This window comes from Salmo salar, chromosome ssa12 (genome assembly GCF_905237065.1).
Source record: "Salmo salar chromosome ssa12, Ssal_v3.1, whole genome shotgun sequence".
In the NCBI taxonomy this organism is placed as follows: domain Eukaryota; kingdom Metazoa; phylum Chordata; class Actinopteri; order Salmoniformes; family Salmonidae; genus Salmo; species Salmo salar.
The window spans coordinates 16,749,850-16,773,849 of record NC_059453.1 but is presented as its reverse complement, the minus strand read 5'-3'; the positions used below and the strand labels follow the sequence as shown (position 1 = coordinate 16,773,849).

Here is a 24,000-nt window from a genome sequence, read left to right as displayed (position 1 = left end):
TTTTATTGGCTGTCTAGATGTGCTAGGAGTTGACACCCGGCCTAGTAGGAAGGTATAAATATATGTGCTTCTATAATCATGTATGACCCGGTGGGTGAATAAAGTTGATTTGAGCTTTTTCCAGTTGTCCGTGAGTTTTTACTGTTTGTTCAGAACTTAACAATAGACACCTAGTATTGTTGAAACATTATTCTACATTATACAATTATTTAATGGATAATAGGAGTTAAATAAGATACAGCTCTGAACACCCCCACCCCACCACACACAGCACTCCTACTCCGAGACGCTTGATACATATGGATCCAGAGCTGCATATTATGCTACACAGGTTACCATGGTAATCAGACTTAGTAAACTGTTAGAGAATGGGAGACAGATGACTCTTTACAAGATGTTTTCTATTGAAACTTTATTTAGGGATCTGAAACCAGTGCCAGAGAGGAGGGAGATGAAAGAAAACATGTTTGTGCTTTCTGGTGTTATATCAGTGACCCTGAATGAGCAAAGCTCTTTCCACATAGACAGGAGTAAGGTTTCTCTCCAGTGTGTGTAAGCTGGTGTATAGTCAGAGTGAAATCTTGAGCAAAACTCCAACACTGATCACAGGTATCCGGCTTCGCTCCTGTGTTTATGTGCTGGTGTGTAATCAGGTGTCCTGAGTCCTGCCTTCCTGAAACTCTTTCCACACTGATCACAGATCAAAGGCTTCTCTCCTGTGTGTATGCGTTAGGTGTGTAGTCAGGGCTCCTGATTGTTTGAAGCATTTATATGATTTCTCTGATGAGATTTTTAAGTTTTAGGTGCAGCGAAACCCTTCCCACACTGAGAGCAGTGGTAGGGTTTCTCTCTGGTGTGAATTCCTCTGTTTAGTAAAATTCTTCCCACAGTCAGAGCAGCAGCGGTGAGGTTTCTTCCTTATACCTCTCTGCTGGTGTTTCTTGAGATGTCCTGATGTGGATAGACTCTTCTCTGTCTTGTCAGCATCATGATGTTGTTGAGGCTCCCAGATGATAAGCCCCTCCCACTGAGAGAGCAACGATTAGGGCTGTCCCCTAGGAAACAAAGCAATTGAATAACTAGGTTTTGCAAATATGGGTCCATAAACAGATGGGTTGTTCCACGATATGAATGCCTTTTGTGTCCCTTTGATATTTTTTCTGTAGAAATTGTGCACCAATATTCAATTTTAAATCTGTTATATTTAATAAAGTTCCCTTTAATACAGAACACATGGAGAATTAGATTAATCAGATGTTTAATATGAATAAAGACTTGGTAAAGTGACACAATGCAACATTTAGGTCCTTCTGTCAATCCTGTGTAACTTCTAGAAAGATGTTAACCCACCTAATACAGAGTTTGGTTTTTCAATTGAATGGTGCTTTTTAGGAGTTTCATAGTTTTGTGTTTGCTACATGCACAGCACCTTACTAACTTTCCTCAGGTTTGCAGTTGTCGATGCCGTCCTATTACAGTACAGTACAGTCATGGCATTAGTATCTGTCATTGGATGGTGTTTGGTTTTACAATAATGGAAGTGTGAATTTAGGGTATGTCCCAAATGGCAACCTATTCTCTCTGGGTCCTGGTCAAAAGTAGAGCACTACATGCTGAAGAGGGTATATTTGGGATGGAATCTCAGTGTTAAATGTTGTGTTTTCTTGGTGCTACACATCAGTGTTCTCCCCAAATAATAGAAGAGGTGCTGCGCCACCTTGTGGACTGGCTACGCCACTATGTAAACACTTTTAAAAAAAACGTTATTTGTTTTCATAAACCAGGTTTCCATCCAACCTAGACAAGGTGGGATCTTTTTGTGTCTGTAAAATGAATTACGCAAGAAATGTCAGTGGAAACGCTTTTGTGCACAAATATTGATATAATAGCATTCATATGGAAGTAAAGTTAGTCACGCGATGACATGTTGTGTGGTCCTCTCGCTGAGACTCGTTGGGAAACCATGCAGTTTATTAGACTACAGATAAAATAACTTCACAGGGAGGCCGTGAATGACCCGGGATCAGCGTTTAGGAGCAACTTCTCCCTACACCTAGGAAAGCAATGATGAGCACTGAGTGATCATGATTACTACCATCATTAGAATGTTGCAGTTTTACAATGTGAAGCCTTGTGGCAAGTCTCCACTGCAATATTTATAACCCTTTTGTTTCAGAGTTACTGTGAATTTAGCTCAAAGGCCAGCAGATGGCGATATTGAGTAGTTTTATCTTGCTGTCCAAAGGAAATGTATGCAGCCGTGTCCCCGTGGACCGGTTCGTACATAAAACATTCTCCATTCAGGCTGCAAAAGCGCCAATTTCCTCCTCAACTGGATTTAATGGGGAGAAGGAGGGAAAACATTTGGAAAATATGCATACTTTATTTATGAAACAAAACTTTCCTCCACCATCGTAGAGTAGTTCATGCTAGTCCTGGATGTTATGTATTGCGTTTAGCCAATCAGGTTGCAGCAGTCTGTTTTTATTTTACTGTATTGGCTGATTGCATCCAACAGAGGTGCATACACCACAACCTACTGTACTCCCTTGACACATTGATACAAAAAGAGAGACTTAAGATGGTGGGTGGAGGGGATTGCACTAGCAGCTAACCCTAAACCAAATTAAACCTCACCACTATACCAGCTAACCCTACACCCATTAAAACCTCACCACTATACCAACTAACCCTACACCCATTAAAACCTCACCACTATACCAACTAACCCTACACCCATTAAAACCTCACCACTATACCAACTAACCCTACAACCATTAAAACCTCACCACTATACCAACTAACCCTACAACCATTAAAACCTCACCACTATACCAGCTAACCCTACACCCTTAAAACCTCACCACTATACCAACTAACCCTACACCCATTAAAACCTCACCACTATACCAACTAACCCTACAACCATTAAAACCTCACCACTATATCAACTAACCCTACACCCATTAAAACCTCACCACTATACCAACTAACCCTACACCCATTAAAACCTCACCACTATACCAACTAACCCTACAACCATTAAAACCTCACCACTATATCAACTAACCCTACAACCATTAAAACCTCACCACTATACCAACTAACCCTACACCCATTAAAACCTCACCATTATTCCAACAAACCCTACACCCATTAAAACGTCACCTCTATTGTGCTGCCATCCTGTTAGAAGGTAACAGATTATTTTATTACTGTGGTTAAAATGGATTTTCATTGTGTTCCATTGTGTTTTTCGCCCCCTAGTGGAGCTTTCTGGTATTTATAAAGACTGTACGGAAACAGGAAGTAGAGTAGTCGTTCTGTACGCAGAGAAGCAGCTAAAAACAACGCTACGGTGCAGGTCTTTCAGTGCAGTTATTTATTGTCACGCTTCAGCCTCGGAAAATATTTGTTTGTAATTGCTAGTGATGATAATCTTGTTATTGATATTATTGTTTACATATCAATGTTAGTTGCATTTACTCACACAAATTGCCTTTCATGTATGCCGTCAGCCGTATTACTTTGCTCGTGTGTCATGTAAACGAATTGTAAAACATACAATACTGAAGTGTTTTGTTACTGTTTCTAGTGTAATATGCTTTGTTATTGTACAGAGGTGGTTGCACAGTATTAGAATAATGATACTCATATGGTAATTGGCTATCTGGTTTGTCATCATGCCAGATACATGGTACCTTGGCACGTGCTTTGTATTTATGCAACTTCAACTTGAAATGTAAATATACAGCTGCAGTATGTCGATGTGAATTGTATACTAAAGTATATTCTTTTCTGTATTTTGCAGTTTCACAACATAAATGTTTTCAATATATTCATTCAAGAAAAGTCACGCCTTGGGAGTTTTCTTGAAGACTTAGTTGTTAGCCATCTGTCTAGTTTTACATGTGTCAGGTCGCGTCAATTCGAATCTGGTGTCAGAACAAAGAGGAGTACTGTTTCACAGCTGTTTATTAAGCTAAGTAAATAGTGATAAATGCAATGTTCGTATATACAGGCTCACTGTAACACCTCGCAGGGCAGACAGAGAACTGAGTTACACATCCTTTGCTTTTCATTAAATACTCTGACAGAGATAGTTCCCACTCAATGCTGGCCTGTCAGAGGGAGGATGAGCGTGGTTTAAACTTACTCATCCTATCGTTGGCGTGCAGGTTGGTCCCAACCTCGAGACGCCTCCTGTTGCCGGGCGTAGTTATCTTTGGCAGTCGATTTATCTTGTGACTGCACAGTTCCGCATATACATTTCACCCATATCCTGCCCTTATCTTTTAACAAGCTCTTCCATATCCCTGATTTACAGCATCTGCATTCTTTCCATATGACTCACCATCCCATGAGCCCCTTCCTCTCACACAGCAGTATGCTCTTATCATATAGAGTATAAACGTAATATTATAGCATAGCTTCTTTGTTATATTATATAGGTTATGCAAACAAATAGTTGGTCAAACCCTAACACATGGGAATGCAATTTCAGGGAAGAATAACTAACCCTACACCCATTAAAACCTCACCACTATACCAACTAACCCTATGTAACCGATGTGAAATGGCTAGTTAGTTAGCGGTGGTGCGCGCTAATAGCGTTTCAATCGGTCCCTGGTTCGAGCCCAGGTTGGGGTGAAGAGAGGGACGGAACCTACACTGTTACATTGGTGCCGTGACCCGGATCATTGGTTGCTGCGGAAAGAGGGAGGTCAACAAAGGTAAGCCTACACCCATGTAAAACCTGACCAGTATATATAGCGATGGTGCGCGCTAATAGCGTTTCAAATCGGTGACGTCACTCGCTCTGTAGACTTCGAAGTAGAAGATTTGACTGAACGTATCAGCATCAGAGACAGCATTGGCTCTCTAGCATGGTGGTGGAAAATGGTGTTTCAGAACGAAAGTGCATTTCGTGTGGTTTTCGTCTGCCTTGTTGATGTGTGCAAGGGATCCCACATTTGAGCCCAAGTGATTCCATACATTGAAACTAGATAGGTGGAGTTCTCTCGCTCCCTACAGTATAGAACTGGAGAGCTGCTAAAATGAGTCATGTCCATTGTCAGTCAAAGAGCAATTAAGAAAACCGTGAATTGTAGACAAATTACTTTTTTTATTTAAATTGTCTTGCCAAATTAGCTATTTTAATCAAAAATACTATCGGTTTTAAGTCAGGAAATGTGTACTTTCCACCTAAAACAATTGCGATGATTTAATATTTCATGTGGCCGACTGCAACAACAGGGAGAGAGAGAGGCACATTCCACCTAACTAATTTCAATGTATGGAATCACTTAGGAAGTTTGGGATTTTAGGTAAACTTCCCCTTTATATGGAGGAAATCTATAACTTGGCAGCGTGAATGGAGAATGTTTTATCTACGAACCGGTCAATGGGGATATTAGTGTATAGCGAAGATATAAGCGTTTCACTGTAGTCAACACCTGTTGTATTGGCCCAAAACGTTTGATTAGATATGAGTAAAACGACTCAATATCGCCATTTGCAGGCCTTTGGGCTACTGTGAAGTATACATTGTCCACCCCTTGACTGTTTTTGTACTGTTACTATAATTTAAAGTTCCATTGAATCTGTTGAAACTTTGCATGCTGTATTTTTTCGTGTCTCAAACAAATTGGTTGTCAGGGAAGTGTTTTGGTACTTTGTTTACACGCTAATCGCGTATATTTATCGGAGATGTATAGGGCGCGTTCGTAAATTCGCTCTGGCTATCTACTCCGATTTCAGAGCACTCTCGTCTGAGTGCCAGAGCGCAGAAGAACTGATGAATTTACTGAAGCTCAACACCAGTTGAAAATGGCTGGTGTCAGTATACTTCGGCAAAAATAGGGTAATTCAATTGTTGCCAGCAGCAGAGTTACAATCACCAACCATCTGGATAAAATGAAAACAGCCTAACCAGCTCTGCTAGGGCGAGTAAAATGGTCAGAGTGAGGGGTTCTCTCATTTGTGTCTGGAGGTAGCTAGCCAGTTAGCTTGGGCGCTTGACTGCCGTTGTGGAGTCAAAACGCTCGGATCAACCCTACTCGGCTAAACAAACGCTCTGTGTTTCTGAACGCCCTGAGCGCACCCTGGCACTCGAGGTTGAATTCACGAACACACCCAAAATCTACGTTGTGCGGATTTCCGTAATCACGTGATATGAGTTTTTACGCAACCAGCAAGGCCGCCACCTAAGAGTAGTCATGGTTCGATCATGACGCGATATCCACGCCAAAGGAGGCGTTGTCCTACCGGCGGGTTCATTCTTTCGTTAAACCGGGGAATGAGATCGCACAACCCGTCCTTTTAACTTTACTTTGACGGCATTATTTTATTGTTGTGGGGTTTTAGCTCAGAGTTTTAATATTATTTTATCAACATGATCAAGAACGGTCACCACACATCGAATGAGCAGGGGATAGAGAGCGGTGCTAAGCAGGGAGACTTGGCTTGCAGCCCAGAGAAGAGGAAGCGCTCTGTCCGGGTGTGGTGTGATGGGTGGTAAGTCGTGTAGCTACACCTACTATCCAGCTAGCTAGTTATATTAGCTGCATGTACAACGCTGCCTAGCTGCGAAAAGGGTTTATATCATTTTTGGTGGTCTGTTGTGTGCATAGTAACCTCAGTAATATAAGTAGCTAAGTAACGTTAGCTAGGCTAGTAACTAACTGCTAGCGTAGCTCTACCAACAATGTAACGTTTTGGTTGATCAACTGTTGATTATAACCACTAAGCTAGATATAAAGGCACATCGTTACATTCAGCTTCACACAAACTGGCTAACTAGGTATTTTTGCTACTTTGTAAACATGAACTTGAGTGTTGCTGCCTGGCCAAACAAAAGTGGCTACTAATGTGATTATTTTGTGATTTCAATCACAAATCCCCCTAAAGTCAGACAATTACAGTACCTACTAGCTAGCTATACTGTTTCAGTTGCTACCTTTCTGAGAGAGGGGCTGTGAATGTGATCACAACCTGCCAGTGTCGACCAACAGCCAGTAGGAACGGAATGATCTCAGCTAGACTTAAGTTTCTGTGCATATGGTTTGCAAATATGTGGTTTAGGTAGGATGTTACGTAACCTTAGCTGTCACTGTGATGTATGGATATTGGGGCGGCAGGTAGCCTTGTGGTAAGGTTGTTGGATCGAAAATCCCTGAGCTGACAAGGTGAACATCTGTGTTCTGCCTCTGAACAAGGGAATTAACCCACTGTTCCCCGGTTCTCCTTTGCACCCCAGTATCTCTACTGTAAACATTCATCTTCTGCACATCTATCACTCCAGTGTTTAATTGCTGTATTGTAATTACTTCGCCACTATGGCCTATTTATTGCCTTACCTCCCTTATCTCACCTCATTTGCTCACATTGTATATAGACTTATTTTTCTACTGTATTATTGACTGTATGTTTGTTTTACTCCATGTGTAACTCTGTTGTATGTGTCGAACTGCTTTGCTTTATCTTGGACAGGTCGCAATTGTAAATGAGAACTTGTTCTCAACTAGCCTACCTTGTGAAATAAAACAATTAAATAAAAAGGCAGTCATTGTAAATAAGAATTTGTTCTTAACTGACTTGCCTAGTTAAATAAAGCTTACGGAAGGAAAAAAAACATTTTTTAAAATATTGGAAATAGCTTGGTGAAGTGCAGTTGCTGACTTGCTGCTAGCTAACAATTAGCCTGGTCGCAAATCGGTTTGTGCTTTTGCCTGAGGAATTGCATCGTTATTGTCAAGCTAAACATGACAATTCCTTGAGGAATAGACAATATCAGTTCTAGCTATGTGTATGGCTATAGCCTTTCTCATATACAGCTGGCCTGTACAGTAGTTGGCCGGCAACGGTTGGTAGGCCGGAAGAACGGTCATTCATTTGTTGATTGATCTGAAAGTCACTGTTTTAGCTACTTGATATCAATTTCATGCTATAGAAAGGTATACAGACTAGCCCTAACTAATACCTCTTATTATTATAATAACGGTATTTTACTGTTATTACCTAACTGTATTTTACTGTCATTACCCAACTGTATTTTACTTTACATGTAAACATGATGAGGAACCCAGTGGTGCCAAGGCTATGTATGGCAGCACTACTGTATGTTGCAACGCTTGTTTTGTTGTCAGAGGACAATGTGCAGAGTGACATAGCTAGCCACCCAACCCAGTTGGCAAGGAAGTACAAAGTCCACCCTTATCAGCTGACCATAGCGTCACATCTCCTAGTGTGCCACATGTTTGTTAACATTTTGGTCATTTAGCAGACGATCTTATCACTTTGATGTTTGTTTCCCAAACAAAAAACGTTGTTTACTTTCAGCAGTAGCTTGTTTTATTCGGTGCATGTGATAAATAACGTTTGATTAGTAGCTAATAGGCCTTTATTCAAGTTTGTAGAATACATTAATACCTGATAAGGCTACTTCCTGGGTGATGTTTCCCCTCGCTACAGATCTAGGATCATCTCCCCAATCCTAACCTTAACCATTAATGGGGGAAATGCCAAAATGACCCAAGATCAGCATCTACTCTAGGGGCACCTTCTTCCTTCCTCCCTTGATAAGGATGAGGTAGAAGCTCTGTGATCGATGCTGCTGTCTGCCAGGTGGAGAATGACCTGCAGTAACCTTTGTCTCGCTGTGGATTAGAGAGGAGTCAGGAGAGTAAGTCATTAGCCAAGGCCAATAACACGCTCTGATGCCCTTGCTCTGGCTTGGTTCATACTTTACCTGGGCTATATTCATTAACTCAACTTGTCCCATAAAGAAATGTGCTTGCTTTGTTGCAAACCGCTACGGTGTGCACTAAATCAATAGGAAATACCACCCTGGCTTACTATCACTGATTCAACACGGCTGGATAGGGGAAAGTAAAGGATTCTACTGCTTTGCTTTCACCTATTAACAGACACCAGATCAGTGATTAGGCTCTTTCAAGGAAGGGGGAGGAGGAAGGAAGGATGCATTCTGAGAGTATTCAAACAGGGCTCGTCTCTCACTCCCGCCCATCCACACCACCTAGTACCTACAGCCTGCATTGTGCTCATCATGGGATGTGTCCAAAATGGCAGCCTATATTGTGCACTTCTTTTGACCAAGGGGCACCTCTTTTGATCAGAGCCCTATAGTGCACTTACTGTAATACTATATAGCCTTATATGGGTAGTGTCCCAAACGGAACCCTATTCCCTTTATCGTGCACTACTTTTGCCCAGGACCCATAAGGCTCTGGTAAAATGTAGTGCACCATGTAGGGTACAGTGCTGACATGGTCTTGCTGAGTTTACTTGAGGCGAGAGCCGGCTGACTCCCACCTCCCCGTTCTCACCTTGTGACTGGTGGTGGCATAGCTATAAACACTGCTCTCACACAGACACAGATACTCTGCCCTCATAGTACCCAGGCAGACGGCTAGTTTGTGATAGCTTGTTTTGACATGGCAGTCCAGAATAGTGGGTATAAATAACTAACCAACCGTCTGTCTGTGTACATAGCGATTAGGTATAAATAGCTTACCAACATAGTGAACATGTCGTCCAGTGACAGATACAGCATGGGGGTGGCAGAGGGGTCTTGTTGGGGTCTTTTAGGTGGTAGCAGGGGGTCTTTTAGGGGGTAGCAGAAGGGTCTTTTAGGGGGTAGCAGGGGGTCTTTTAGGGGGTAGCAGAAGGGTCTTTTAGGGGGTAGCAGAGGGGTCTTTTAGGGGGTAGCAGAAGGGTCTTTTAGGGGGTAGCAGAGGGGTCTTTTAGGGGGTGGCAGAAGGGTCTTTTAGGGGGTGGCAGAGGGGTCTTTTAGGGGGTGGCAGAGGGGTCTTTTAGGGGGTAGCAGAGGGGTCTTTTAGGGGGTAGCAGAGGGGTCTTTTAGGGGGTAGCAGAAGGGTCTTTTAGGGGGGCAGAGGGGTAGCAGAGGGGTCTTTTAGGGGGTAGCAGAAGGGTCTTTTAGGGGGGTCTTTTAGGGGGTAGGGGGTCTTTTAGGGGGTAGCAGAGGGGTCTTTTAGGGGGTAGCAGAAGGGTCTTTTAGGGGGTAGCAGAAGGGTCTTTTAGGGGGTAGCAGAGGGGTCTTTTAGGGGGTAGCAGAGGGGTCTTTTAGGGGGTAGCAGAGGGGTCTTTTAGGGGGTAGCAGAAGGGTCTTTTAGGGGGTAGCAGAAGGGTCTTTTAGGGGGTGGCAGAGGGGTGGCAGAGGGGTCTTTTAGGGGTAGCAGAGGGGTCTTTTAGGGGGTAGCAGAGGGGTCTTTTAGGGGGTAGCAGAGGGGTCTTTTAGGGGGTAGCAGAAGGGTCTTTTAGGGGGTAGCAGAAGGGTCTTTTAGGGGAGCAGAGAGAGGGGGAGAGGGAAAGAAAGTGGGAGAGAGCGAGAGATGAGTGTTAGAGTACATCAAAATAAAACAGAAGCACTCAGTGTAATTTGTTACAGCGTACTATGTCCCAAATGGCCCCCTATTTCCTACAGCCTACAGAGTGCACTCAGAATGATTTCTTTACATAGTGGAATGAATTAGAGAGAGTGGCTGTTTGGCCAAAACCCAGCAAGTTATGTGGACAGGACAGACCTATCAGAGGCAGGCTCTCTGTACTATACTGACCTATCAGAGGCAGGCTCTCTGTACTATACTATACTATACTGACCTATCAGAGGCAGGCTCTCTGTACTATACTATACTGACCTATCAGAGGCAGGCTCTATGTACTATACTATACTGACCTATCAGAGGCAGGCTCTCTGTACTATACTGACCTATCAGAGGCAGGCTCTCTGTACTATAGTGGCAGTATAAAGGAGAGTTGTTGGGAGTCTCCAGGTGATCTGCCTGTCTCCTGGTCTTAGCCTAGAGATACTGTCTGTCGTCTTGGTTACACCTCAGGGATAATTCCCATGGTAATCCTGGGGTTAATTACAGAGAGGAATCAGTACTTTTACACACACACACACACACACACACACACACAACAAACACAAAACACACGACCCACGCACCACACGCACACAGCACACACACCACAGGCCGAAACACACACACACACACACACACACACACACACACACACACATTACAGAGAGAGGATGACACACATACTGCGAGAGCCACACATTGTACTTTCCTCGGGCTGAATCCTAACTGGAGAAACGTAACTTGTTGGGTTTAGTGTAAATCCTACCATGGCTGGTAATCATGTGACGGTAGGACAGGAGCAGGACGGAGCAGGCTGTAGGGTTGTGTGGGGTGATGGGTCTGCTGTGTGGAAGGGGAGAGCTTCCTCCATATCTATTCCATTAGAGGTGTCGACAGACAGGCAGGCAGACAGGCAGGCAGACAGGCAGGCAGGCAGGCAGACAGACAGACGGACATCTACCACTGGATACAGAAACCAACTATCAAGTATAGAGCAGCTACTCATTAAAACACTATCCCCTCCCTGTCCTGTAGTCACTATCCCCTCCCTGAGACCAGCTGTTATACACACTGTCTGTCCCATGTTAATGACATCATGCTCTCTGTCCCTGTCCTGTAGTTATGACATGGTGCACTACGGCCACTCCAACCAGCTGAGACAGGCTAAGGCCATGGGAGATTACCTCATCGTTGGAGTACATACAGATGGTACACACACGGACACACACGGACACACACACACACGGACGGACACACACACACACGGACGGACACACACACGGACACACACACGGACACACACGGACACACGCGTATTAATCATAAGTATCTCATTCTCTGATCTGTTTCTTCACTTGTCTCTCTGTTCCCCTCTCGACAACAGTACAGTAATATACAGTCACTTCCCTTCTCTCCCTCCCTCCAGAAGAGATCTCGAAGCACAAGGGTCCTCCTGTCTTCACCCAGGCAGAGAGGTAAGAAAATCACTGCATTTCATTTTCATGTAAATGGACAAATGATAAATGGACAATAAGGATGGTATGTAAATGGACAATGAAGTTTTGGTATGGTATGTAAATGGACAATGAAGTTTTGGTATGGTATGTAAATGGACAATGAAGTTTTGGTATGGTATGTAAATGGACAATAAAGTTTTGGTATGGTATGTAAATGGACAATAAAGTTTTGGTATGGTATGTAAATGGACAAAGTTTTGGTATGGTATGTAAATGGACAATAAAGTTGTGGAATGGTGTTGTAGGTATAAGATGGTGCAGGCTATCAAGTGGGTGGATGAGATCGTAGAGGGTGCTCCCTATGTCACCACACTGGACACACTGGACAAATACAACAGTGACTTCTGCGTCCACGGAGGTAAGGGGAGCGGGTGGTAGGGGGAGCGGGTAAGGGTAGGGGGGAGCGGAGGGTAGGGGGAGCGGAGGGTAAGGGGAGCGGGAGGTAAGCGGAGGGTAGGGGGAGCGGAGGGTAAGGGGAGCGGGAGGTAAGCGGAGGGTAGGGGGAGCGGAGGGTAAGGGGAGGGTAGGGGGGAGCGGAGGGTAAGGGGAGCGGGAGGTAAGCGGAGGGTAGGGGGAGCGGAGGGTAAGGGGAGGGTAGGGGGAGCGGAGGGTAAGGGGAGGGTAGGGGAGCGGAGGGTAAGGGGAGGGTAAGGGGAGGCGGAGGGTAGGGGGGAGCGGGAGGTAAGCGGAGGGTAGGGGGAGCGGAGGGTAAGGGGAGGGTAGGGGGGAGCGGAGGGTAAGGGGAGCGGGAGGTAGCGGAGGGTAGGGGAGCGGAGGGTAAGGGGAGGGTAGGGGGAGCGGAGGGTAGGGGAGCGGGAGGTAAGCGGAGGGTAGGGGGGAGCGGAGGGTAAGGGGAGGGTAGGGGAGCGGAGGGTAAGGGGAGGGTAGGGGAGGCGGAGGGTAAGGGGAGGGTAGGGGGAGCGGAGGGTAGGGGAGGGGGAGGTGAGCGGAGGGTAGGGGGGAGCGGAGGGTAAGGGGAGGGTGGGGGAGGCGGAGGGTAGGGGAGCGGGAGGTAAGCGGAGGGTAGGGGGAGCGGAGGGTAAGGGGAGCGGGAGGTAAGCGGAGGGTAGGGGGAGCGGAGGGTAAGGGGAGCGGGAGGTAGCGGAGGGTAGGGGGAGCGGAGGGTAAGGGGAGGGTAGGGGGAGCGGAGGGTAAGGGGAGTGGGAGGTAAGCGGAGGGTAGGGGGGAGCGGAGGGTAAGGGGAGCGGGAGGTGCGGAGGGTAGGGGGGAGCGGAGGGTAAGGGGAGTGGGGGGTAAGGGGAGCGGGAGGCGGAGGGTAGGGGGAGTGGGTGGGGGGAGGTAAGGGGAGCGGGTGGTAGGGGGAGCGGGTGGTAGGGTGGGGGGTGGTAAGGGGAGCGGGTGGTAGGGGAGCGGGTGGTAGGGGGAGCGGAGGGTAAGGGGGGAGGGTAGGGGGAGCGGAGGGTAAGGGGAGTGGGAGGTAAGCGGAGGGTAGGGGGAGCGGAGGGTAAGGGGAGGGTAGGGGGGAGCGGAGGGTAAGGGGAGTGGGAGGTAAGGGGAGCGGGCGGAGGGTAGGGGGAGTGGGTGGGGGAGGTAAGGGATCGGGCGGAGGGTTGGGGGAGTGGGTGGGGGGAGGTAAGGGGAGCGGGCGGAGGGTTGGGGGAGCGGGTCGTAGGGTGGGGGGGTGGTAAGGGGAGCGGGTGGTAGGGGGAGCGGGCGGAGGGTAGGGGGAGCGGGACGTAGGGGGAGCGGGTGGGGGGGAGGTAAGGGGATTGGGGGGTAGGGGGGGCCTGACTGAGACCGATTTGTTACATTTTTAAAGGAGAACAGGGACTCATCCTCCTCCCATATTTCTGTGTTTATTTAGACAGTTGAATGTACATCCCAGGCTACAGTGGGAGAGGTGGGATTCCATCATGTTGGGCTGATGTCAGAAAACTAACTACAACGTTGTCCTTGTGTACCTTAGATGACATCACTCTGACGGTGGACGGTAAGGACACGTATGCGGAGGTGAAGAGAGAGGGCCGGTACCGGGAGTGTAGACGCACCCAGGGGGTCTCCACCACAGACCTGGTGGGCCGCATGCTGCTCATGACTAAAACCCACCACAGTAACATTGTGAGTAGCACACACAGAGAGCACACTGACCTTACAGTATTGTGTGTACTTACAGCAGGGGAGGCTGCTGAGGGGAGGACGGCTCACAGTAAAGGTTGGAACGGAGGGAATGGTATTAAACACATTCCATTGATTCTGCTCCAGCCCATCCTCCCTAAATAAGGTGCCACCAACCTCCTGTGGCTTACACTGTTGTAATCACAGAAATCACACAGGACTGACCTCAAGCAAACCTCTTCCTGTGTCGGTTTACAGGACAACTCAGACTACCAACAGCACACGGACAACTTTGGGAAGGTAAATATTACTATTCAAATATATTCTGAAGAGGAAGTGGAGATGACAACATTCTGTTGTTGTAGATTATTCTGAACACAAGGGGGCGCAATTACACTGTTCAGTACAACCATGGTGTGCTGTACATCTCAGTGAAAATGGTACCGTAGTGTATTCAGATGGAATGATCAGAAAGTTAAGTCCGATTTTTATTTTGTGTTTAACAAAAGGTCTCTTTGGAACACCCACGTGAGCCTGCTTTCTGAGGAGTTACTTCCTCAGGCTTTCCAACTACTATGAGATGGCTGGGTTTCTGAGGCTAGGGTTTAGAACGGGCCCTTCCCCTCTCTCTCCTCCCCTCCATGTTCTCCCCAGGGTCCTAAGGGCCACAGTCCATGGACAGGAGTTGGGATAGGTTTATATTAGGTTTGTGTTAGGTTTGGATTAGGGGTTATGACTATAATAGTGTTTTGTCTCCCCAGGGTCCTAAGGGCCACAGTCATTGGGATAGGTTGGTATTAAGATGACTATAATAGTGTTTTGTCTCCAGGGTCCTAAGGGCCACAGTCCATGGACAGGAGTTGGGATAGGTTTATAATTTGTGTTAGGTTTGGATTAGGGGTTAGATAAGTGTTTCGTCTCAGGGTCTAAGGGCCACAGTCCATGGACAGGAGTTGGGATAGGTTTATATTAGGTTTGTGTTAGGTTTGGATTAGGGGTTATGACTATAATAGTGTTTTGTCTCCCCAGGGTCCTAAGGGCCACAGTCCATGGACAGGAGTGTCCCAGTTCCTCCAGACTTCCCAGAAGATCATCCAGTTTGCCTCAGGACAGGAGGCCCAACCTGGGGACACCATCATCTACGTAGCCGGGGCCTTCGACCTCTTCCGTATCCTTATGTACCGCTGTGTCTGTGAGAGAAACTGAAACAATGGGTGGTTGTCTGTCTGTGAGAGAGACCGAAACAATGGGTGGTTGTCTGTCTGTGAGAGAAACTGAAACAATGGGTGGTTGTCTGTCTGTGAGAGAGACCGAAACAAAGGGTGGTTGTCTGTCTGTGAGAGAGACCGAGACAAATGGTGGTCGTGTGTCTGTGAGAGAGACCGAAACAAATGGTGGTCGTGTGTCTGTGAGAGAGACCGAGACAAATGGTGGTCGTGTGTCTGTGAGAGAGACCGAGACAAATGGTGGTCGTGTGTCTGTGAGAGAGACCGAGACAAATGGTGGTCGTGTGTCTGTGAGAGAGACCGAGACAAATGGTGGTCGTGTGTCTGTGAGAGAGACCGAGACAAATGGTGGTCGTGTGTCTGTGAGAGAGACCGAGACAAATGGTGGTCGTGTGTCTGTGAGAGAGACCGAGACAAATGGTGGTCGTGTGTCTGTGAGAGAGACCGAGACAAATGGTGGTCGTGTGTCTGTGAGAGAGACCGAGACAAATGGTGGTCGTGTGTCTGTGAGAGAGACCGAGACAAATGGTGGTCGTGTGTCTGTGTGTTTGTGATTACCTTGACCACTCCTCCCCATCAGACATTGGTCATGTTGACTTCCTGGAGACGGTCTACAAACAGGCTGAGAGGCCTTACGTCATTGTGGGACTGCACTTTGACCAGGTATGTACACACACTTAAACAAACACACACACATGTTCAGAAAACGCTGACCCCATCAGATTCAGGAAACATTTGCACAGGCAACATTTGTGTTGATTTGCACTGAGCTAAAGGGTAGAGCTGCCGCTTTCAAGTTGCGGGACTCTAACCCGGAAGCTTATAAGAAATCCTGCTAAGCCCTCCGACGAACCATCAAACAGGCCAAGCGCCAATACAGGGCTAAAATTGAATCTCCGACTCCGACACTCATCTTATGTGGCAGGGCTTGCAAACTATTACAGACTACAAAGGGAAGCACAGCCGCGAGCTGCCCAGTGACACAAGCCTACCAGACGAGCTAAATCACTTCTATGCTCGCTTCGAGGCAAGCAACACTGAGGCATGCATGAGAGCATCAGCTGTTCCGGATGACTGTGTGATCATACTCTCCGTAGCCGACGTGAGTAAGACCTTTAAACAGGTCAACATACACAAGGCCGCGGGGCCAGATGGATTACAATGACGTGTGCTCCGGGCATGTGCTGACAAACTGGCAGGTGTCTTCAAAGACATTTTCAACATGTCCCTGATTGAGTCTGTAATACCAACATGTTTCAAGCAGACCACCATAGTCCCTGTGCCCAAGAACACGAAGGCAACCTGCCTAAATGACTACAGACCCGTAGCACTCACGTCATGAAGTGCTTTGAAAGGCTGGTAATGGCTCACATCAACACCATTATCCCAGAAAGATGACGCAATCTCTATTGCACTCCACACTGCCCTTTCCCACCTGGACAAAAGGAACACCTATGTGAGAATGCTGTTCATTGACTACAGCTCAGCGTTCAACACCATAGTGCCCACGAAGCTCATCGCTAAGCTAAGGACCATGGGACTAAACACCTCCCTCTGCAACTGGATCCTGGACTTCCTGACAGGCCGCCCCCAGGTGGTCGGGGTAGGTAGCAACACATCTGCCAAGCTGATCCTCAACACTGGAGCCCCTCAGGGGTGCGTGCTCAGTCCCCTCCTGTACTCCCTGTTCACCCACAACTGCGTGGCCAGGTACGACTCCAACACCATCATTAAGCTTGCAGACGACACAACAGTGGTAGGCCTGATCACAGACAACGACAAGACGGCCTATAGGGAGGAGGTCCGAGACCTGACCGGGTGGTGCCAGAATAACAACCTATCCCTCAACGTGATCAAGACTAAGGAGATGATTGTGGACTACAGGAAAAGGAGGACTGAGCACATCCCCATTCTCATCGGCGGGGCTGTAGTGGAGCAGGTTGAGAGCTTCAAGTTCCTTGGTGTCCACATCACCAACAAACTAGAATGGTCCAAACACACCAAGACAGTCGTGAAGAGGGGCACGACAAAGCCTATTCCTCCTCAGGAAACTAAAAAGATTTGGCATGGGTCCTCAGATCCTCAAAAGGTTCTACAGCTGCAACATCGAGAGCATCCTGACTGGTTGCATCACTGCCTGGTATGGCAACTGCTCGGCCTCTGACCGCAAGGCACTTCAGATGGTAGTGCGTACGGTCCAGTACATCACTGGGGCCAAGCTGCCTGCCATCCAGGACCTCTATACCAGGTGGTGTCAGAGGAAGGCCCTGAAAATTGTCAAAGACCCCAGCCAAGTCATAGACTGTTCTCTCCTCTACCGCATGGCAAGTCTAGGACCAAAAGGCAGTTTTTATCCCCAAGCATTAAGACTCCTGAACAGGTAATCAAATGGCTACCCGGACTATCTGCATTGTGCCCCCGTCCCCGTCGTCCCCCCAACCCCTCTTTTACGCTGCTGCTACTCTGTTTATCATATATGCATAGTCACTTAAACTACACATTCATGTACATATTACCTCAATTAGCCCGACTAACCAGTGCCTGGTATATAGCCTCGCTACTGTATATAGCCTCGCTACTGTATATAGCCTCGCTACTGTATATAGCCTCGCTACTGTTATTATTCACTGTCTTTTTACTGTTGTTTTTTATTTCCTTACCTATCTATTGTTCACCTAATACCTATTTTTACTTAAAAGTTGCACTGTTGGTTAGGGGCCTGTAAGTAAACATTTCACTGTACTACCCGTTGTAACCGGCGCACATGACAAATAAACTTTGATTTGATACGCTGACCCCATCAGATTCTCTGAGAATGTGGTTTTATAACCCTGTAGACATGATGGGAGGGGCAGACTGTTTCACTGGCCCTCTCACACACACACACACACACAGGCCCGTGGTACGCACAGACACACACACTGTTACAGAGAAACATGTGGATCTAGTTGACCACATTATATGAAGGATTGATGTACATGTCTAATAAAGCTTCAGAGGGCCTCGCTGCTCGTGTTCCCCAAATCTGTTTCACATTCCAATGAAACACGCTGCCATTGGTCGAGAGCCAGTATAAATACTCTGTCATTGGTCCTCGACTGTGTGGGTCGTCCTATTCCTTTTAGACGCTGTCCCAAGGTCAGTTGTGACGGAATGCTGAAGGATCAATCCTAGCAGGAGGAGACTTTTCTCAACTCGATCTTCATGGGGGGAAAAAAAAGTCAGTGGTTGGAACCAAAAACAGATTTCAAAAATACATTTTAATAGGGCCAAATCTTAACCTTCACCATTAGTGGGGATGACAAAACTGACCTAAGATCAGTGTCTAGAGACAACATTAAACTACTTCTCTTTATATCCTCCCATAGACTTAGATAGACAACCGTAGTGGCCAAAATCATGGGCATTGAGGACTTTCACCATTTCAAAGTAGTCAACTGGGCTCACATTGTTCCATCCAGGACATCAGGAGGGATCAGCCAATTAATTAGACAAATACCCCCGTTTCACATTGCAATAAAGCCTCATGCCATTGGTCGAGAGCTAGTAAAATATCCTGACATTGGTCGAGGCTAGTAAATATCCTGTCATTGGTTGTGTTTTTCTGTCAACCAGGAAGTGAATCGCTACAAAGGGAAGAACTACCCAATCATGAACATCCACGAGAGAACCCTGAGTGTCCTGGCCTGCAGGGTGAGAACATACACACATTAAACACACACAGACACACCAACACACAGGCGCCCACCGACACTCCCGGACACACACTCCCCGACACAGACAGACACGCACACATACACACCAATGCACACACACAATGGTGCACACACACACCGACACACACGCACACACACACACACACACACACCAACACAGACACACACCAACAACTGTTCTTTGTAACCCCTTGGGCCCAATAGTCACAGATAGTTAAAGCTGTTTGCTCTACCTAGAGATAAATGTTCTCCTTACACACACAACACACACACACACACACACACACACACACACACACACACACACACCGGATTACACAATTCCATAACCATTCAGCGTTAACACAAAGCCTGAAACTGTCTCCCTGTCCTGTGACAGAGCTATTACTCAATGTCTGTTGACCTAAATACAACCATTACACAACATTATGCAACACTCACAACTCACTCTTATTTTTGTTGTTGTTAAATTAATTATTTTCTCCCTCCCTCCCTCCCTCCCTCCCTCCCTCCCTCCCTCCCTCCCTCCCTCCCAGTATGTATCAGAGGTTGTGATTGGGGCTCCCTATGCTGTGGGTAAAGATCTGCTGGACCACTTCAAGGTGAGACACACACACGCACACACACACACACACACACACACACACACACACACACACACACACACACACAGAGACAAACACGAAGACAGTGCTATTGAAACAGTGGTATTGTTTGACTGGGAGAAGAGACGTCTTTCCTAACATGCATAGCCTCTCTTAGGGAGAAACCTGTATAATGACCTGTAGTGTGTGTGTGTGTGTGTGAACTGACCTTTCTCCTGTGTTTATGGGACATTGTTCCAGACTGGGGTGCTGTAGTAATGTCAAGCTGTTACTGTATAGCAGACATACTACAGATGTTCCTCTCTCCCCCTCTAGCTCTCTCTCCCCCTCTCTCCCCCTCTCTCTGCTGATCTGTTATACCGTAGATATTATTGATCTGTTATACCGTAGATATTATTGATCTGTTATACCGTAGATATTATTGATCTGTTATACCGTAGATATTATACTATAGATATGTATAATTAGGTTATACTATAGATATGTATGATCTATCATGTAGGTTATACCATAGATATTATTGATATTTTAAATGACCCATGTCACTTCCTGTTATACCATAGATATTATTAATCATATTTTATATAAAAAAATATAAAAAATACCCCCTTTTTTTCTCCCCATTTTCGTGGTATCCAATTGGTAGTTACGGTCTTGTCCCATCGCTGCAACACCCGTACAGACTCGGGAGAGGCGAAGGTCGAGAGTCATGCGTCCTCTGAAACACAACCCAACCGCACTGCTTCTTGACACAACGCACATCCAACCCGGAAGCCAGCCGCACCAATGTGTCGGAGGAAACACCTGGCGACCTGGTCAGCGTGCACTGCGCCCGGCCCACCACAGGAGTCGCTAGTGCGCGATGAGACAAGGATATCCCTGCCGGCCAAACCCTCCCTAACCCGGACGATGCTGGGCCAATTGTGCATCGCCCCATAGACCTCCCGGTCGCGGCCGGCTGCGACAGAGCCTGGGCTCGAACCCAGAGTCTCTGGTGGCACAGCTAGCGATGCACTGCGCCACTCGGGAGGCCCTTTATTGGTCATATTTTAATTGACCATGTCACTTCCTGTTATGCCATAGATATGTATGATCAATCATGTAGGTTATATTATTGATCCTATTATGATGTCACTTGTTGTAGGTGGACCTGGTGTGTCATGGGAAGACAGAGGTGTTTCCTGACAGGGACACTGCAGACCCTTATGCTGTGAGTACTGACTGTGTGTTTGTCTGTTTTGCAGTATTCGTGTGTGATTATCTGTCTTTTTGTGTGATTGCATGTTATTGTGTGTGTCCCAGGAGCCTAAGAAGAGAGGTATCTTCCGTACAGTAGACAGTGGTAACGGTTTGACCACCGATGACATCGTACAGAGAATCATCAAGAACCGGTAAGGGCCTCTCTCACACAGTAGCCTTGAAGTGTCTCTCACCCAATCTATCACCGTCTACCTTCTGTCTCCCCTTGTCCCTCATCTTTTTCTCACTCATTTGGTTATTTTTCCATCCCTCTCTCCCAACTTCCTCCCCGCCTCTCTCCACCTCCTCCCTGCCTCTCTCCCTCCTTATTTGATGTTATTGTATTGTTATCTTGTACAAAATGCACCATACAAATGAAGTTGGTTTGATTCTCTCTCCAGGCTGCAGTTTGAGGCAAGGAACCAGAAGAAGGAGGCCAAGGAGATTGCAGTGTTTGAGGCGATGAAACGCCAGGCAGAGGGAGAGCGGGCCGGGGACACGGCCCAAGCAGCACAGTAACCAGATCAAACTAGTTCAAACCAGACCCAGCTGTCCCAAAACTGATCCTAACCCAGCGTTTCCCAAACTAGAGAAACTCTGAAATAACTTTCTTTTTTTAATTGCGTTTGGTTCATAGAACTGGGGTTATGTCAGTAACCTCCGGTAGCTGCTAGATGCCGTTGTAATAATGAGAGCAGTTTTGGTTTTCTTCCTTCCTATCTTTTGAACGGTTTAATCTACGGTTTCCCTCTACAATACCCAGAAGCCTCAGAACAGAGTGGACAAGACCAGACACTAAAATCAGACTGGAGGAACAATAAATCAATGGTGTTATTTTCTACACAGAAGATCAAACTAAATGATTGCCTGATGATCTTCTGATCTTCCCAATACCTTTCTGATGCATTTGTCACTTCAAACAATCCTTCATATTGAAACACTGTCAAATGTACTGTCAATTGATTTGTAATAGACGGTCATAGTCCCAGTTTAAGAACCAAACATTGGCTGTTGATTTCATCACCTTTTTTTAAAATAACAAAATGGGGTCGCGGAACAAAAAAGTTTGGGATCCCCTGTCCTAACCAGTTCAAAATGGTTCAAACACGACCCAAACAGGGTCAGACTGAACCTAGCCAGCCCAAACCAGTCTAGTCCTACTACTTATACTGTATACACATCCTTTAGTGAAGCATTGCCTGCTAGCCCATCCTAGACCTGCTTTACCCCCCAGTCCACAACGGGCCAAACTCATTCCACCGACGGCCGAGTGGCTGCGGGTTTTCACTCCCTTGTACTTGATTGATGAATTAAGGTCAGTAATTAGTAAGGAACTCCCCTCACCTGGTTGTCTAGATCTTAACTGAAAGGAAAAACAGCAGACACTAGACCCTCCATGGAATGAGTTTCCACCTCACCCAAACCGGATCAGACCGCAGAACCTGACTTTAACCAAGACGCCTCCTCTCCTTCACCAGCTAAGGAGAACACAAAAATCACCCTCTCCCCCTGTCAGTGGAGGCTGCTGAGGGGAGGATGGCCCATAATAATGTCTGGAGTGGAATATCTGGAATGGAGTGTGTTAAATCTCATCACACTTCCAGGCAGAAAGGAAGGAGGAGAGGAAAGGAAGATGGAGAAAAGAATCCAAAGTGTGACTGTGAAGAAAAAGAGAACATTGAGAGACTTGTGAAGAAGAGAGAAAAGTCTATGTAGTTGTGTGTGTACTGTATATTTAGTAGTGCCTTCCAGTCTGATTTACCAAATGGCACACTATTCCCTATGGACCCTGGTCAAAAGGCAGCTGACCCCAGACCTGCGGTTACAGCCGCTGGCCCCGGACCTGCGGTTACAGCCGCTGGCCCCGGACCTGCGGTTACAGCCGCTGGCCCCGGACCTGCGGTTACAGCCGCTGGCCCCGGACCTGCGGTTACAGCCGCTGGCCCCGGACCTGCGGTTACAGCCGCTGGCCCCAGCCCTGCGGTTACAGCCGCTGGCCCCAGACCTGCGGTTACAGCCGCTGGCCCTAGCACACATACATGCCAGAGTGGACGTAGCTGCTCAGCCTGAAGTGTCCCCACTTGCGCCATGGAATAACTGGCTGTTCTGTGGCGTGACCGGTCACGCTGGTTTGAGGCAGAGGTCTTGGGTTCGCGCCTCGCTAGGAGCCGACTCAGGAGGAAGGTGGTGCTCTTTAAGCATGACCTCCTTTACATCGCTCTGGGTTTAAATCCAGCCCACTATCTCATCAATAAATAAAAACAGTGTACTGTACAGGGAATAGGGTGCCATTTCAGATGCACCCCTCTGTCTTGTATGTAACATGATGATTCAGGACTCTGTCAACGTTTTCTTTTCTTGTTTTTAATGTGTTGGTATGTGGATAATTAATTTAAAACGTTTTTAGAGAGGTATGGACAATGAATGGGGGAGTCAAGTGTGTGTATGTGTGAGAGAGACTGTTTTAAAGGGGGAGTGTGTATGCGTGAGAGAGACTGTTTTAAAGGGAGTGTGTGCGAATGAAAAATGAATAACAAAACAAATGGGCATGTATATTGTATGGCACTACCCCGCTATAAAGTTGCTCTGTAAATCTGTCAATTAATTGTCCGGTGATAAGAAAATACATTATTTTGAGGTTGAGCCTCTGTAGTTGTTCAATAGTCCGTAATATCTGACATGAAGTGGAAACCCCAAAAGGTTAACATTATTTACCTACTAAGCTGGAAAAAAGTCTGATTAGTAAAATTGTGTAAGCACACATTTGCTTACCACTAATGTCTAATGATAGTTTCAGAAGAGTAATTTTTCCTATAATGGTCTTCACCTATCTTACAAACTTATATATTTCCACACTGAGGTTGAAATGACACTGAAATTATGATAATGCCCTTTTTAGGGAAAAAGTGATGGAAATGTCAGCCTGTTCAGGTGGGATGGAGTTTTTGGCCTACAGCAAATCACATTTTATTTGTCACATGTGCCGAATACAACAGGAGTAGATCTTACAGGGAAATGCTTACAAGCCCTTAACCAACAATGCAGTTAAGAAAAATAAGTGTTCAAATATTTACTAAAATAAACGAAGGGGGGAAAAAAGCATGACATCACAATCTGATCTAATTAATCTGATCAATGACCAGTCATCTTTTATTTGCATATGTATCCTCCTTTGAGGCGGTAGGCTCTAGAACAGAGCTCTCCAAACTTGTTCC

The 24,000-nt window shown here is 46.5% G+C and overlaps 1 protein-coding gene across 2 annotated transcripts; it reads left to right on the top strand.

Moving 5' to 3' along the window:
• The first annotated feature begins 6,212 nt into the window (after nt 1–6,212).
• On the top strand, nt 6,213–23,887 carry pcy2 (Ethanolamine-phosphate cytidylyltransferase). Of its 2 annotated transcripts, NM_001173569.1 has the most exon segments (14): nt 6,278–6,516; nt 11,527–11,615; nt 11,833–11,881; nt 12,169–12,281; nt 13,851–14,002; nt 14,258–14,299; nt 15,029–15,167; nt 15,806–15,888; nt 18,841–18,918; nt 19,478–19,543; nt 20,691–20,756; nt 20,849–20,937; nt 21,187–22,598; nt 22,653–23,887. In NM_001173569.1, coding segments are annotated over 13 exon segments (1,206 nt in total). In that variant the 5' UTR covers nt 6,278–6,394; the 3' UTR covers nt 21,305–22,598; nt 22,653–23,887.
• The last annotated feature ends 113 nt before the right edge of the window (nt 23,888–24,000 follow it).